The sequence below is a fragment of the Callithrix jacchus genome, chromosome 15 (assembly GCF_049354715.1).
Source record: "Callithrix jacchus isolate 240 chromosome 15, calJac240_pri, whole genome shotgun sequence".
NCBI lineage: Eukaryota > Metazoa > Chordata > Mammalia > Primates > Cebidae > Callithrix > Callithrix jacchus.
Genome location: NC_133516.1, coordinates 79,803,833 through 79,820,202, shown reverse-complemented (window position 1 = coordinate 79,820,202; position 16,370 = coordinate 79,803,833). Strand labels below are relative to the sequence as shown.

The 16,370-nt window shown below is 37.4% G+C and overlaps 1 protein-coding gene across 16 annotated transcripts in view; it reads left to right on the top strand.

Moving 5' to 3' along the window:
* SEC22A (SEC22 homolog A, vesicle trafficking protein) overlaps positions 1 to 16,370 on the top strand; it is a 63,899-nt gene that overhangs the window by 31,385 nt on the left and 16,144 nt on the right. For all 16 annotated transcript variants that reach the window (XR_013527591.1, XM_003734908.6, XM_017965183.4 and 13 more), the window contains exon 6: positions 5,065 to 5,180. Coding sequence is in view for 15 of the 16 variants with exons in the window: in XM_003734908.6 (XP_003734956.3) it covers positions 5,065 to 5,180 (116 nt within the window). In the remaining variant the exon portion in view is untranslated. The remainder of the gene's footprint in view (positions 1 to 5,064; positions 5,181 to 16,370) is intronic.

The following is a 16,370-nucleotide window of genomic DNA, read 5'->3' as shown; positions in this document are numbered from 1 at the left end:
CATTGGTGTAAAGAATAGTGTGTTTTTGTGCCAGACTGTTACACTCATTCAATCATACTTCACTAATAAATGGTGCTCATTTAAATGGAACTGACCTGAAATTTCTCTCTTATCTTCGACAGACTGTTTCCTAGGCATTTTGGGCATCTTTGAGATTTAGAATGGTACTATCTCTTTGAATCCTCATAAGGACTGTTCTGGGACTTGCTTCAAAAATTACTTTTCCTTTTTCTTTACTGTTCTATTTCATCTTCACTGAATTATTTCATTTCACCTATGTGTGTATTCAAGTCTTCCTCCCTCCCTCCAACATTCTAGGAGAAGGAAGAATTATTTTCTCAATCGTAGTATCCCTGTTAAGCTTTCATCCTGTTTTTCTCTCCTTTAACCACAGTGGTATTCACTTAATACTTCCACCTCTTAACATCACCAGTTGTTCAACCTCATGCAATCTGAATTTGATAAGGAAAATGTGGTTCATATACACAATGGAGTACTATTCAGCCATTAAAAAGATGAGATCCAATCATTTGCAACAACATGGGAACTGGAGATCATGAAGTGAAATAAGGCAGGCACAGAAAGACAAACATTGCATGGTCTCACTTTTTTTGTGAGATCTAAAAAGCCCTCAACCACTTTTCTGAAACTTATTTTTTTTTTTTTTTAAGAGAATCAACTAGCATCTTCTGGTCAATAAGTCTAATACTTTTTATTTTAAGGTCTGATTTTTTTTTTTTTTTTTTTTTTTTTTTTTTTTGCCTGTCTATAGGCACTGATAGCTATGTCTTTTTTCTTGTTCATATCTCCTTCCTAGGTTTCTCTTAATTCTCCTGCATCTGCCTTCCCTGACTCTTCTTCCTTCCCTTACTGACAGTGTTTACCAAGGATTTCCCTTGGCCTGCTTCTTTCCTTGATCCTCATTTAAACCTTTCCCTTCAGCTGAAGACCTCATTTGCTTCTCCAGCTCTACTGCTATTCCATTCTTCAGTCGATTGTTAAATATGGCCCACCATCACCTCAAATATGATGTTAAAGATGTCTCCATTTTTGATCAAACTTAAGTTTCTTCCTGTGGATCTATTGCTAAGCACCCTCATCTTTCCTATCACCTAGAGGATAACATTTCTTTGATAAACATTTCTTTGATTTTTTTCCCTTTTGTTTGCCACATCTAATTAGTTGCCAAATCTAATAGTTTTAACTTCCATGATATCTCACTTCTTTTTCCCCATTTCTTTATTTTAGCTTTATTTTTTTTTTCATTTTAGCTTTATTCTTTTATGAACTCCCAAGCACTCAGATTCCCATTTCTATTGTGACTATTCTACGTTAGACCCCAATTTCAGTCAGTCTTTTGCAGTGACTCTCCCACAAACTTCCTATTGTAGAATTGTAGAAAGAGCATGCGCTCTGCAGTCACGTAGACCCAAGTGCTAATTGTAAAGATGACCATTCTGGCTGTCTGACTTACAGAAAATTATTTAACCTTAATTTGCAAATAAAGTTTAGGCACAGAAAAGCTAGGCATTCCAGTTCAGTCACAGAGAAGTTAGTCATTTCTACTTCATGAAGTATGCCATTCTGAAGGGTAATGGGACAATGTGTGCTTAGTGAGAAGGTACTCGCAAAAAGATTATTTCTTCCTCCTTTATTTTGATCTCTTTACAACCTACTAATAGATTAATATTCTTTAAGTATAACCTTCATCATATGAGAATCTTGTTCTTCAGTGGTTCCCCGTTGTCTAATTTTCCATAGTTCTTAGCCTAGAATTTTATACTATTAATTTGTGTCCACCTCCCTTTCTGACCTTATTTCTCCCCACTCATCACCAACATCTCTTTGAGCCAAAGCAAACCACTAGCAATGCCCTGTAGCAGAATGGCTGAGAACATGAATTCCAGAATCATCTAAATCCCAGTTCACTTGCTTACTTTGTGTCTGTGAGCAAATTATTTAATGTCTCTAAACCTTTCCTATTCCAGGGGGTAGGGAGCAAGATAATTATAGTGCCCTACTGCATTGGGTTGTTGGAAGGATAAAGTGAGACCAAGTATATAAAGCAGTTGGTGCCTGGTGTATTGAGAGCAGTCACTGCTGGTAGAAGTAGTAATTTTTGATGCTGCTGTTACTCGTTTCTCCCAGGTCCATCTCCATCACATTCATGTACTCTTCTCTGCATGGAATGCATTTCTTCCCCTTTGTATCTGACTACATTTTATCTGTCTTCAAAGATCTTTCCTAAATCTTGTAACCACCCTGCCCCTACTTGTATCTTTCCACTTGATCATTCCCCTACCTCTTTTAGCTTAGAATGCTTATTACTTTCATATACTTATCTGTACTACCTCTTATAACAGACTAGAAGTGCCTTGAGGGCAGATTATGTAATTCATTTTTTGTGTCTTCTAAAGCATAGCATCTTAACACAGAACTATGCCAGAAAGTATTTACTGAATAAATACATTAATTTACTGTAACTAATAGCCCTTTGGTTCCAAGAGGTTTATTCTCACTTCTTTAGGAGCTTTTGCAGAGTCTCCATGAACCATTGGTACATTTTCAGAAACGTAATTTTGTTATCATTATGCCATCTTTGGGTTCAAGAACACTGAAGAAATGACATTGTAGCAGAAGGCAATAATAACAAGCAAAACAAAAAAAAATGATGAGGTGGCACTGCTTTGGATCTAGCAAAATTATTGTATTTCTACGCTGCCTCTCATTTGTTACTGTTACAAATACTCTACACCGAATGTTATAGTACCTAGAATTGTGCTGAATTGAAGTGTGCAGTAAGCATTTTTGAATAATAGTGGATCTAAAATCTGCTTTACTGAAGTTAAAAAAAGCGTAAATAGCTAATGCATTAAAATGTGGTTAAATAGCTCAGTTTGTTAAAATGAGAAATTATTCTTAAGGAGTGTCACTGAATTATTTCATTTCACCTCTGTGAAATGTTGTGTGCAGTTGGAGTATTCTCTCGATAACTTCTCAAGGTACAAGCCACAGAACCTGGAAAGTGGGTAGAGGTGGAAGTGGGGGATCTCTAGAAGTCCTTCCCCACAGTGAGTTGGCACAACACCAGCCTGTCCTTCAGCACAAGGTGTACTATGTTCTTGTTAAAGAAGGCTTATGCTTTTTAAGGCTTTATGCCTTGAAAAATATTTTTGGTCATTTTGAAATAATTTGTAAGTGGTATACTGTCATTTTAAAGAGAGTGCTGTAAGGCTAAGAGACAAATGTTAGAAATTTAATAAAAATGTATATATATGTACTGTTTATTTCTTAAGTAGGTATTAATCCACTAAAATGGTAATAATTTTCCACTGAATAATGGCTACACCTTATGTGACTGAAAAAGCTAAGGTTTTTTAGTTATAATGCAGAATATTATTTGAGGCTTTTTGTTAAGGTAAACTTGTTTTGTATACTTTAGAAGTCTGATTTATGTAACCTATTCAGATGCCAGGTGGTTTTACTCTTGAGACCTATATTAAGAATGTCCTCTTTTATACAGGCCAGTTCCCCTTACTCATTACTGAAAAGGGGTGAGGAGGGAGGCTGCAAAACATAATTGATGTATAGACCAATTAGATAGATTTTTTTAAATCATGAATTTTTTTTCTTTACTGATATAAAACTTGGAAGCAGTATTGAATTGAGACATTTAATTTTCTATTGTCATATTAAAATCTCAAGGAAATTGATTGAGAGCAGGCAGCTTGTGCACCAAAGAAGTTTTAAAAATGTTATCCTACATAAGCACTTTCTGCTGAACTTGGGGAGTAAATACTTTTTTGTGATAATTGGATTCTTGGGTTTTTATAACTGTTTAGGGAAAATGTTCTGCTGTAATAGCTGAATATAAATTGCAGAGATTTAAGCCCGCCCTTATATTAATGTTTCACCTCATTAACTTAATAGTTAGGGCATTTACACTTCAGTGATTTAAATAAAATACTCTAATGTGATTCTGTCTTCACTTTCCCTCTGTCTCCCTTTTGAAGTCTAGATGATAATGTATTTGTTTTGTGTTTCATGTAGACCCTGTTGTTAATTCTATTAAGAGTAAGATGACGATGATGATGAAGGGAAGCTATTGTATAACTCTTAAGCTGCAGAAGCCCAGGAAGATAAGGGAATGTGTTTATGAAAATAGAGTGGTCACTTCTTCACCTGGTGTTTTGTCACTTTTACCTTAGAGTGTTATTCAGAGGATCAGGAACTTCATAGCTCTAAGACTTCATTCTGTTCTGGAGTTCAGATTGCTGATTCTATATGAGCTTTCACACATATCCAGTGGTATTTATAGCCCTGGAACCCAAATAAGGGAAAGTCTTACTTAAAAGTAAGCTATGTTTGTCCTTAAAAATGTTTCCTAAGCAGTTTCAAAAAAAGTAGGGTTATGCAATGAATTTCCAAGCAAAGTCACCTTTACAAATACTAGCACCTACTTGCAAATAGTAGACATGTTTACGCAGTAAGGTTTTTTCTAAATGATTTACTGCCAGTTGTGAGCATTCCTTAGCACTGTCTATCCCAAATGCAAGTTATATGTCTTTGTTAAAAATGTAGAGAAAGGCCAGATGCAATGTCTCATGCCTATAATACCAGCACTTTGGGAAGCCAAGGCCAGAGGATCATTTGAGGCCAGGAATTCAAGACCAGCCTGGGCTACACAGTGAGACCCTATCTCTCCAAAAAAATTCAAGAAAAAATTAGCCAGGCATGGTGGCACATGCCTGTAATCATAGATGCTTGGGAGTCTGAGGCATGAGGATCACTTGAGACCTGGAGTCTGAGGCTTGTAGTGAGCTATGATCGTGACACAGTCTCCAAAAAAATAAAATGCGAGAAAAATAAGTTAATTTAAGGGAAATGAAGCTTTTATGTTGTCAAGCATTTTTAATTTTATAAGCATATTTAATTGTGAATATATGTTGTTAAATCTATGAAGTATCTGTTTGACCCATTTAAGTTGAGCAATGAATTTGTTTTACATGAGTTCATCTATGTGAGGTATTGGTTTCATTTCTAACTATTTCTTTTATTTTCCAGCTCACCAGCGACTGGAACCAGCAACTCTGTCAGGGATTGTGGGATTTATCCTTAGTCTTTTATGTGGAGCTCTGAATTTAATTCGAGGTTTTCATGCTATAGAAAGTCTCCTGCAGGTACTGTACTATTTTTGCAATTTCAGGGGACAGTGCCTATTCATTCTACTTGTTACATAATTGATTTGAATTGGATTGAGTATTAAGTACAATTTACAGTGCATGCTCAAAATCTATGTTTTGTGTATCTGCTTTAGTCTCTTTTTTTTCTAAAAACACTGGTTGGCTTCTTTGAGTCTGTCAGCACGTTTATCTATCATCTGCTGTTTAGGAGGTATTATTTATAGGCACTCCGGGGACACCAAGATATGTGTGACATAGGCCCTACAGTCTCATAAATGAAAGTTTAATTGGGGAGGCAAGGAAGTTAATTGCCAAATACAGAGTTGGGGAGAGGTCAGTATGAATCAGGATTGGAGAAGGAAGGTTTTATGGAGGAGAGTTGAGCTGGCCCTGGAGAGATCTGACTAGACAGAGAGCAGTAGAAGAATGGAGAGGGTACATGGGGATTGTGTTTGTTCCACTCCTGTGTATCCCCTATTTAGTTCATCTGCTCCCTTTTCTTTTTTGTTAGTGGCTTCTTAAAACTTGAGCTTTCTGGGAAACCACAAATTTCTTCAGATACTGCCACCTATTTTATTTTCCAGTGGAATTCCTTTCAGAAACTATAGCTATCAGAGTATACTATTTTTTTCTCATATGCTTTTTTGTAAACTTTTTGAAATTTTCTTTCTTCAAGGTTAGCATATTTGAGACAGCACAGCTTTCTTTTCCCTTATTTCTATTCACTTTCTCTGAAGAGCTCTTGACACTTCTATATTATGAATCAGTCCTCTTTTTTTGGTCAGCATTAAGTGCAGAATACCATTTGTAAGAATCCACTCAGCACACTTTATATTCTGTTTTAAAATTGCTGTTTGGGGAACACTCAGAGGGTATCTTTCTGCATCTGGTTAGCCATGTAAAACCAACAGCAGATGACATCACAGGTTCCAGCAGCAGAACTGTTCCTAAAGTAGATGGACAGGACTTCTTGTGACTTCATAATTCCTCTTCCAAACACCCTCTGCCTGCAGGTTAAAGCTCCGCTCCCCTTTTAGGCACAGGCCAGTTGCCATCCCTCGGCCTTTCTATTCCCTGTCCCCCTGCCAGATCAGATTTATTCCAGCAGAAGGAGTTCAGTTTTTAGCTGTTTAGATGGCTTAACAAAAAAAAGAAACAAAGGCAATTTGGAGACTGCTGGTGGAAAAAGCTTATGAATAAGATACTTTTCTTTTTTTGGTATGAATGTAGTGGAAATAACAGTAGTGTAGGGGTATGAAGAGTTGTTGGTGGGGCAGGCTTGGGCTTGGGTAGAGAAAAGCTTGACCACTGCAGATCCTTACTATCTTTGACTTATAAAACTGTATGCAAGTTACAGAACCTGGGGTTTAGATTGCATTACGTTTGAGTTAAAATTTAGACAAGGCTATGGTATTTCACAAAACCAATTTAAGGGAACAGTAATTTATTTCAGGCACTCAAATATTATGTCCCTACTCTTCTTGGGCTGATTTCTTTTTTCCTCCTCTGATTTAAAACTTAAAAACTAAGGAAAGTAGTATAAATTACAGCTTTCATGCTTTTCAGATGCTGCAACTGGCTTAAACCTATCTTGTTTTCTAATTGTTCCATGTCCTCCCTCTGATCATAATGTCTCTGGCTCATTACAGTTCATAGAGTTTTAGGTTTCAGAAGAACAATAATCTGATTAATTACCACTTAAGTGTAACTGATAGCCCTGACATTACCCAGCCTATTATACATTTTTAAATGACAACTTTACAGACCATGAATATAGATACAAAATCCTCAACAAAATACTATCAAATTGTATCCAACAATGTACAGAAATAATTAACACCACAACCAGGTGGAATTTATCTCAGGTATCCAAGGCTACAGACCATTAGCAGCCAATTAATCCATCACATCAACAGGCTAAAGAAGAAAAATCACATGATCATATCAGTAGGTGCAGAAAAAGCATTTGACAAAATCCAAACTCTATCCATCATAAAAACTTGGAACAAACTAGGAATAAAGGGGAAATGTCCTAAATTTGATAAAGACCATCTATTAAAAGAATCTACATCTAACATCATCTTTAATGATGAGAAACTAGATGCTTTCCCCCTAAGACAAGGAACAGGGCAAGGATGTCCCCACTTAACACTCTGTTCAGCATCATACTGGAAGTTCTAGTTGATGCAATAAGATGAGAGTAGGAAATAAAAGATACACAGTTTAAGAATTAAAAAAAAAAAACTGTCTTTGTTCATAGATGATATGACCGCGTAGAATATTGTTAATTCTTTTTCTATATAGAATATCCCCAAAATCAACAACAAAAACCTGGAATTAATAAGTAATTGTAGCAAGATTGCAGAATAGGAGGTTAATTTACAAAACTCAGTTGCTTTCCTATATACTTACAAAGAACAATTAAAATTTGAAACTAAAAATACAATACCATTTATAGTGACACCAGACCAAAAAAGAGACACTTATGGGTAAATCTAATAAAGTATATACAAGATCTTTATGAGGAAAATATTACAACTCTGATCAAAGAAATCAAAGATCTAAATAAATGGAGAGATATTCCATGTTTATAGAGAGGAACACGTAATATTGTTTAGGTGTCATTTCTTCCCAACTTGGTTTATAGGTTCAATACAGTCCCAATCAAAATTTCAACAAATTATTTTATGGATATTAACAGTGATTCTCAAGTTCATATAGAAAAGCAAGGACTCAGTGTATAGGGAAAAACAAACTGTTAGCTTCTGTACTAAGGATTCTCAATACTTTCAGAACTTCATTTTTGACACCAGGTGTGTGTAGGGTTTTCTCACATCAACAAATTCTCCAGTACCAGCTAGGTGTCCTTTAATTCAAATCATTTTCAACACTATCTACCTGGAGTTAGCCCAGACATCACAAGTAAAGAGTTTAATCCCACAAGACTGCCCCCACCTCAGATGCTAGTTGCAAGTTGGGGTTGTCACCAATTGGATGTTCCCACAACCCCCTCCTTGAATTCAGTAATCTATTAGAATGGTGCACAGAACTCAGAGAAATATGTTTACTGGTTTATTATAAAGGAAATTACAAAGAATAAAGGTGAATAGCCATGAAGAGTCTGAAAGAGTCCTGAGCACAGGAACTTCTGTCCCCATGGGATTGGGGTTTGCCACCCTCCTGGCCCATGGTACCCACCCAGAAACTCTGTGAACCCCATCTTTTAGGGATTTTTATGGAGGGTTCATCATGTAGGCATGATTGGTTATAAATTCAATCTCTACTTTCTTTCCCCGCTCCGGAGGATGGAGGTAGGACTGAAAGTTCTTAGCTTCTAATCATGGCTTGGTCTTTGTCGTAACCAGCCCCCATCTAGGATCTCACCAAGAATTGCCTGATTAGAATAAAAGATGCTCTTATTACCTGGGAAATTGCAAGGGATTTAGGAGTTCTGTGTCAGATGCTGTTTTTTCTTTTATATATATATATACACACACACACACACACACGCGCGCGCGCGCACGTGCGCACATGTATACATATATACACGTGTGTGTGTGTGTGTGTATATATATTTTTTTTTTGAGATGGAGTCTCATCCTGTCCCCCAGACTAGAATGCAGTGGTACAACCTCGACTCACTGCAACCTCCACCTCCTGGGTTCAAGCGATTCTCCTGTCTCAGCCTCCCGAGTACCTGGGATCACAGATATGTACCACCACACCCAGCTAATTATATATTTTTAGTAGAGATGGGGTTTCACCACGTTGGTCAGGCTGGTCTCGAACTCCTGACCTGACATGATCCGCCTGCCTTGGCCTCCCAAAGTGCTGGGATTAAGGCGTGAGCCATCTCGCCTAGCCTCAGATCTTAACACTCTGGAAATTGCAAAGGTTTCAGTAGCTCTGTGTCAACCCCAGGGTCAGTGACCAAATTTGGGGAACAAAACAAAAAAGACCAAATATGGGAACAAGAGTCTCCTAGCACCTTTATTTACAAGGGTTTTAGGAGCTCTGCATCGGGAACCAGGGGCATATTACACATACGCTCATTAGTAGTTGAGGTTCCTGAGAGAAGGGTTTTAGGAGCTCTGTATCAGGAACCAGGGGCAGAGGAGAGAAGGAGAGTATGTGGAACTCTCTGCTCAATTTTCTGTAGACCTAAAACTGCTCTTAAAAAGTCTATTTTAAAAATCCATCATTAAAACAAAGACTTGCTCCATAATAAGAAGTTAGAGGGAGCTCCCAGTACTTTGGGAGGCTGAGGCAGGCAGATCACGATGTCAAGAGATCAAGACCATTCTATCCAACATGGTGAAATCCTGTCTCTACTAAAAATACAAAAATTAGCCAGGCATGGTGGTGTGTGCCTGTAGTTCCAGCTACTTGGGAGGCTGAGGCAGGAGAATCACTTGAACCCAAGAGGCGGAGGTTGCAGTGAGCCAAGATGGTGCCACTGCACTCCAGCCTGTTGACAGAGATAGAGACTGTCTTAAAAAAAAAAAAAAAAAATTGGAGGAAACCTGGAAAGGGAGGAATGTTCTCAGTCTGGGCTTTGATATTCTTTAGTTAGGTTTTGCTCTACTTGGCAGTTACAGTAGAACCTGTTGTGCCCAGCTCACTCTTAGGAAGCAGTGGGTTGGACCTTCTCTTCCTGTGGAGGGTCTGAGCCTTCCCCTGCACACAGGCCAGGTAAGGATATTAGAGCCCCAGCCATAATGGATCCTGAAATCAAGAATTCATGTTTCAAGGTTACATGTACAAATGTATGCACTCTCAGAACAAGGGCCATTTTGAGAAAGCCAGTGAGAGACAGCCAGACCAGATCCTCTGGCCTAGTACTTACTAGTCCCTGCCAGCTCAGCCCAAGTATCCTCACCTAGGATAGCTTGGTGGAATCACAATATATTTTAATTTGCATAAAGAAACTCTGGAAGGATAAGAGACTAATAAACATGTTAGGAACTGGACAGATGGGAAATTGATGGAAATGAGACTTTTTCTGGTATATATTTATATTTATCTTTTTAAATCATATGTATATTTCACATTTAAATAACATATTAGCACCTGATATGTATGCAGAAAAAACAACTTTTGTTAAATTGTAGATATTTAAGCAACAAACATTTCAAGCAAAGTAAAGGTCAGTATTTTCGTAAGGGTTAAGGAGAGCCTGAACATTTTGTGGGGCATTGTAACTTCTTCCCGCCCTGTGATAGATTTCGGTTTCCCTAGAAACTTAAAGGGATTTTTTGTTTGTTTGTTTAAAACAGTTTGTCACAACTATGGTGCTGGAGTGTGAAAGAAGCATGGGGTGTCAATTATGAATGGGGACAAGGTTAGAGTGGTCTTTTTTATTAGTAGGTCATTTATAATTTGAGAACTCTGTGTACGCTTGCATGTTTCTGATGGTTGACACAGAATCCTTTCTTTTGTCTTAGACTAAATTACTCCAACATTTCTTACTTACCTGGTCCAGGGAACTGTAAATTGGTTCAAATGGGATTTTAGCTATCTGGAAAATTAGGGCATTGGTACCTGCCTCTGTGTTCCCTTAGCATTTAAAGTCTTTGTTCTGCCATAACCCACCTCAAGTATCCCACATATGCTCATTAGTAGTTGAGATTCCTGAGAGAATGATTCTCAGAGGTGTGAGGAAACAGCAGAAGGCAAGCTTGGGGATAATGTAGTCCACAAGTAGTTTGTCATTCATAGTAGTTTTACAAGATTTTCCAGCAAATTCTGATCCTCTCACCTAAATGAAAATCACTGCCTTTGGAAATTCACTTGACCAAAAGTAGAAACTCCCATTGCTCCAATTATTGAGGACTTTATATTTGCATTGAGTAAAATGTTCTGGTAAGTGATTGGTGCTTGGAAATATTTTTCCTTTTCCCACTCTGAAGATAAATGAAGGAACATTATATCATGTTAGAATTATCTGCCTTGTAAAGATTCTATGTCCTAAAAGATAGAATGGATGATAGGTGAACAAAAGGAGAAAATGAAATGTCAGAATGTAAATGGACACAATGATAAACTTAAGAGTTTTAAACCGGATAGGTTCAGGAGTGCAAACTAGAGTAATTTTTCAAGTACATCTTTAGCCCAACTTAACCTGAAAAAATGCATACAAAATTGGGAACCTGAGTTCTCTCACTTTTAATTTTCCCTTATTAAAGTCTGTTTTATCATTGTTCACAACTTGTATTGGATAAAAGATCCTTTTTTATTTTCACTAAAGCTATTAGTCTTAAGACATATTCTTAGCCTTCTTTCTGGTTGATATAACATTTTACATTAGGAATAATCTCAAGTGTCATTCTAGATAATTTTTGTTTAGTAAAGGTAGATCTTTCTGAGGTGGTCCGCTCTGAAGACTTGAATGCAAATCCCAGGACACAGGACTTAAAGTTTTATCTATTTTGAAGTTACCTACAGTGATGTTATTCATATCACAGTGTTGACAGAAGAGGGAGAAGGGCAGTATCCCAGATTGTGTGGGCTTACTGCTTCTCTGATATTTGATTTAAGAGCAAAGGACTTATTTGGGAATTAGAATTTTAGATCTGGCTGAAATATGTAGTGTATTTCCTGAGTGTGAGTAATATATAGATATTAAAACTTACTTTTTTAAAGCCATGAATTCTAAATACTCTTTCTGAATGCTAAAAATGACTGTTACATTTATATCTAGTATCTTGAGGCTCATTTAAATTTGAGGACCCACATGAATCAACATTCTTGTGTATTATTAATGGTGTTTGAAGATTCAGCACAAGTTTGTTCCTTCCAGATTATTAACTGCCTCATAGGGTGATAGCAAGGGATTTATTCAAATATGTAGCACTGAAGTTTTTCTTTGGTATCTAAGTTTAGACTGGGGAGTCTTAGGATGGGTATAGTTTTTTTAAGTTTGTAAGTTTGTTTTGGTGTCCACAGTAATGTATAAATTAGATTATTTCACTTCCTAACTTTGTTCTGAGTTTAGAGATAGTAATAAGTTTTTTTGTGAATTGATACCTTATGAAGGCATTAGCTTTTATCACATTGGTTTATATTACATGTATTTCTTTAAGGGTCAACGTTGAAACAATTACATTAATTAGGCTAATGCCAACCTGGAAGTAATTTGCATATGGCACATTAGAAAAAAAATGGAATCTTCTGATATTGCAGTAGACATGCTGGCCTCGAAATTAAGATACCTGTGTCCCATCTGCCAGTAACTAATTTTGTGACCTTAGATGGGTTACTTTACCTTCTTGTATCTCATCTTGCAATTCTGCAAGATGAAGATTTTAGACTACATAAGCCCAGGGACCATTTCTTAGGTCTTAGGACAGACAGTCTTAGGATTTCTCTGATTCCAAAATTGTTTGTAAAAGCTTCTACAAAGCAGAAGTCATCAACCTGCTTTTATTTGTTATCTTCTTTCCCATAGCCTTGTTAATAACTTTTAAAGAAATTATGTCCTTGCCAATAATAACAGAACTTTTTCATTTATTTAGTGACATATCTATGCTAAGATGTGATGCCTACTTTCTTTCAAAAGAAATGAAAGTTTTTTGAAAGCCCATATCTACTAGTAGTATAAAAATTAGATGGGCATGGTGGCATGCGCCTGTAGTCCCAGGTATTCAGGAGGCTGAGGCAGGAGAATTGCTTGAACCCAGGAGGCGGAGGTTGTGGTAAGCAGAGATCACGCCATTGCACTCCAGCCTGGGTAACAAGAGCAAAACTCCATCTCAAACAGACAAAAATAAATGAACTTTTTTTTCTGATTATATGCTAATTCATTGTTAAAGAATTAGGTATCATATAAGATAGTGCCATGAAATAGAAGATAATAAAGATTAAATAACATTAAACAATGGAGAAGGGGCCAGGCACAGTGGCTCACACCTGTAATCCCAGCACTTTGGGAGGCTGAGGCAAGTGGATCATGAGGTCAAGAGATTGACACCATTCTGGCCAACATGGTGAAACCCCATCTGTACTAAAAATACAAAAATTAGCTGGGCCTGGTGGCATACACCTGCAGTCCCAGCTACTTGGGAGGCTGAGGTAGGAGAATCACTTGAACCTGGGTGGTGGATGTTGCAGTGAGCTGAGATCATGCCACTGCACTCCAGCCTGGCGACAGAGTGAGACTCCATCTTAAAAAAAAAAAGGAAAATAAAAAAGTTATAGATAAATAAAAATAACATAAAGAACTGGGGGAAACGTATAAAGAACAAAATAAAAATTATCCCCAAATTTTCATACAGGTACATATATCCATTTATGTCCTTTTTCTCACTTCATATTAAAAAGTAAATATACCCTAATTATTATAAACATTTTAATAGTATCCTCCTAACACATTGTCTGGCTACTGTATGAGGCTTTTTTTTACCTTCATCCTTATCTTTTTTTTTTTTTTTTCTTAAAGAGACAGGGTCTCACTGTGTTGGCCAGGTGGTCTTAAACTCCTGGCTTCAAGCAGTTCTCCCACCTTGGCCTCCCAAAGTGCTAAGATAATACAGCATGAGCCACTACCTCTGGCCCCCATCCTCATCTTTAAAAGTAAAATTCCCTTTATTTGTTTTTAGAGCAATACATTGGTACTCTAATATCCTCTAAAGGTGAATAGTGACATTCATAAAAACTTATATTGGAACTCCTTACCTCTGCCCTCTCCTCCTCCTCCTCTGCTTTCCTCCCTGTCTCTGTCTCCCCACCCCTGTTCACTTCCACTTTTGTCCCCGCTTCTAACCTCTGCCCACCTTCCCAGCAGCCTCTGGCTGTTCCTTTCATCTGCTGCTTCCCTACTTGCTTGTTTTCCTCAGCCCTGCTGTTCTTTACAAAACAAACAATAACAAAACCAAAAAAGCCTCTTCATGTATGCTCCCTTCAAAATTTTTTGTGTGTGTGGAGATGGAGTCTCGCTCTGTCACCCAGGCTGGAGTGCAGTGGTGCAGTCTTGGCTCACTGTAACTTCTGCACTCCACTCCCCGGGGTTCTAGCAATTCTCCCACCTCAGCCTCCCAAGTAGCTGGGATTATAGGCGCCCACCATCATGCCTGGCTAATTTTTTTGTATTTGTAATAGAGACGGGGTTTCACCATGTTGGTCAGGCTGGTCTCAAATGCTTGACCTCAGGTGATCCACCCACTTTGGCCTCCCTAAGTGCTGGGATTATAGCCGTGAGCCACCTCACCTGGCTGCTCCCTTCTAATTTTTTAAGAGAGTAGACTATGTTTGTTGTCTTGCTCCTTTACCCTCTATTTTCTTAGTCTACTGTGATCTCTTTTCTGCCCCTGTAATTCTCTCAGATACCACATTAAGCTCACCAGTATCCTTTCAATTGCCAAATAGACAGCAGCTACTGTTTAGAGTCTTGCCTTACGTACTTTCTCTGCCTCATCTATCATTCTGTTCTTCCTTTTAAATATTGCCTTAATTTCAAAAAATTTTATTTCAGGAAACATAGACACAAATCACTTAAAAGTTTAACGTATTTACATTTTTCTTCTTGACAAATCTCTTATCCATTCATTTTTCTGAAACCATTTTCTCCAGTTTTGTTTTATTTTCCTCTTTCTCTTCCTGTTTCTCAGTTTATTTGATACACTTTCTTCCTCCACCTGTCCTTTATACAGCGGCATTCTCCAGTACGTGTCCTTGGCTTTATATTCTTTCAACCCCATGCTGCCTTCTTGGTTACTTTCATAATGGTGTATTTGAAAAGTTAATACACATACATATTTATATAAACACACACACAGTAAAATATGTACATGAAAAATTACAAAGCCTACAAGAGTTGATATTTTCACAAAATAATTTCTCTCCCCATTTTTCTTCCTCAGAGTCACCCTTCTAGGGAGATTATGTGCATATCCTGGTATATAGGTATTTATATATTTATTTATATAATTCTTTAAAATTTTTTATACGAATGATAGCATACTAAATACTAATTTGCATCTTTTTAAGTCTAAAACTAGGAGATTTTTTCAGATGAGTACACAGATATATTCCATTCTTTTTAGTAGCTACATGACTTTTTATTAAATATTTGTGTTTTCCTTTCACTGTACCACATAGCGTCTTATTTTGAAAGAATTCAAACTTATAGAAAAGTTCTTTTTTCTTTTTTTTTTTTTTTTAGAAAAGTTTAAAGAACTTAACATCCACCTCATATACCTACCTACCATTTTCCTTTCTTCTTTCTTTACTTTTTATTATTTTTTTTATTGTACTTTAGGTTCTGGGGTACATGTGCAAATCATGCAGGATTGTTACATAGGTACACACATGGCAATGTGGTTTGCTGCCTCCATCCCCCTGTCACCTACATCTGGCATTTCTACCCATGTTATCCCTCCCCAACCTCCCCACCCCGCTCTCTGCTGTCCCGCCCTTGGCCCCGCCCTGTGATGCTCCCCTCCCTGTGTCCATGTGTTCTCATTGTTCAACACCTGCCTATGAGTGAGAACATGCAGTGTTTGATTTTCTGTTCTTGTGTCACTTTGCTGAGAATGATGGTTTCCAGACTTTTTGCAAGTTAACATTGTAGGTCTCATCACAGTTTATTCCAAAATTACTCAGTAGGTATGTCTTAGGGAGGGGCTAAGATATTCTTTTATGCAATCTTAATACCTTAATCACACCAAATAAATTTAACATTGGTATAGTGTTACTTAATATAAAATCTGTATTCACATTTCCACAGTTGCCCCCAGAATGTTCTTTATAGTGTTTTATTTCTCTTTCCAATCTAGGAGCCAATCAAGAAGGCCTAAATGTCATAGGCCTTTCATTTAACTACTATTAAAATAGATGACTGCTGAATTAGATCTGTGGATCAAACTCTTTCCTGAAGCATACTTAAATATCTGCTAAATATAATTATTTGGATGTCCCCCTGGCAACTCCAGAATAGCATGTCCACAGTGAGCTCAGTATTTTCTGCTCTTGAATTACTTTTCTTCCTATATGCCCAACTTAGTGCAAGGTGTCCTTCAAACGTTGCTTCAACAAGAAACCTCTGAGTCATCTTACCTCCTTCCTCTTTGACACTGTACATGCTACTTCCTTTGCCTTGGATTATCTTCCTACCTTGTGTGTCTGGTTCAGCCTTTAAGACCTAGATTAAGCTTTACTCCCTCTAGGAAGCCTTCCCTGGCTTTTTTTTTT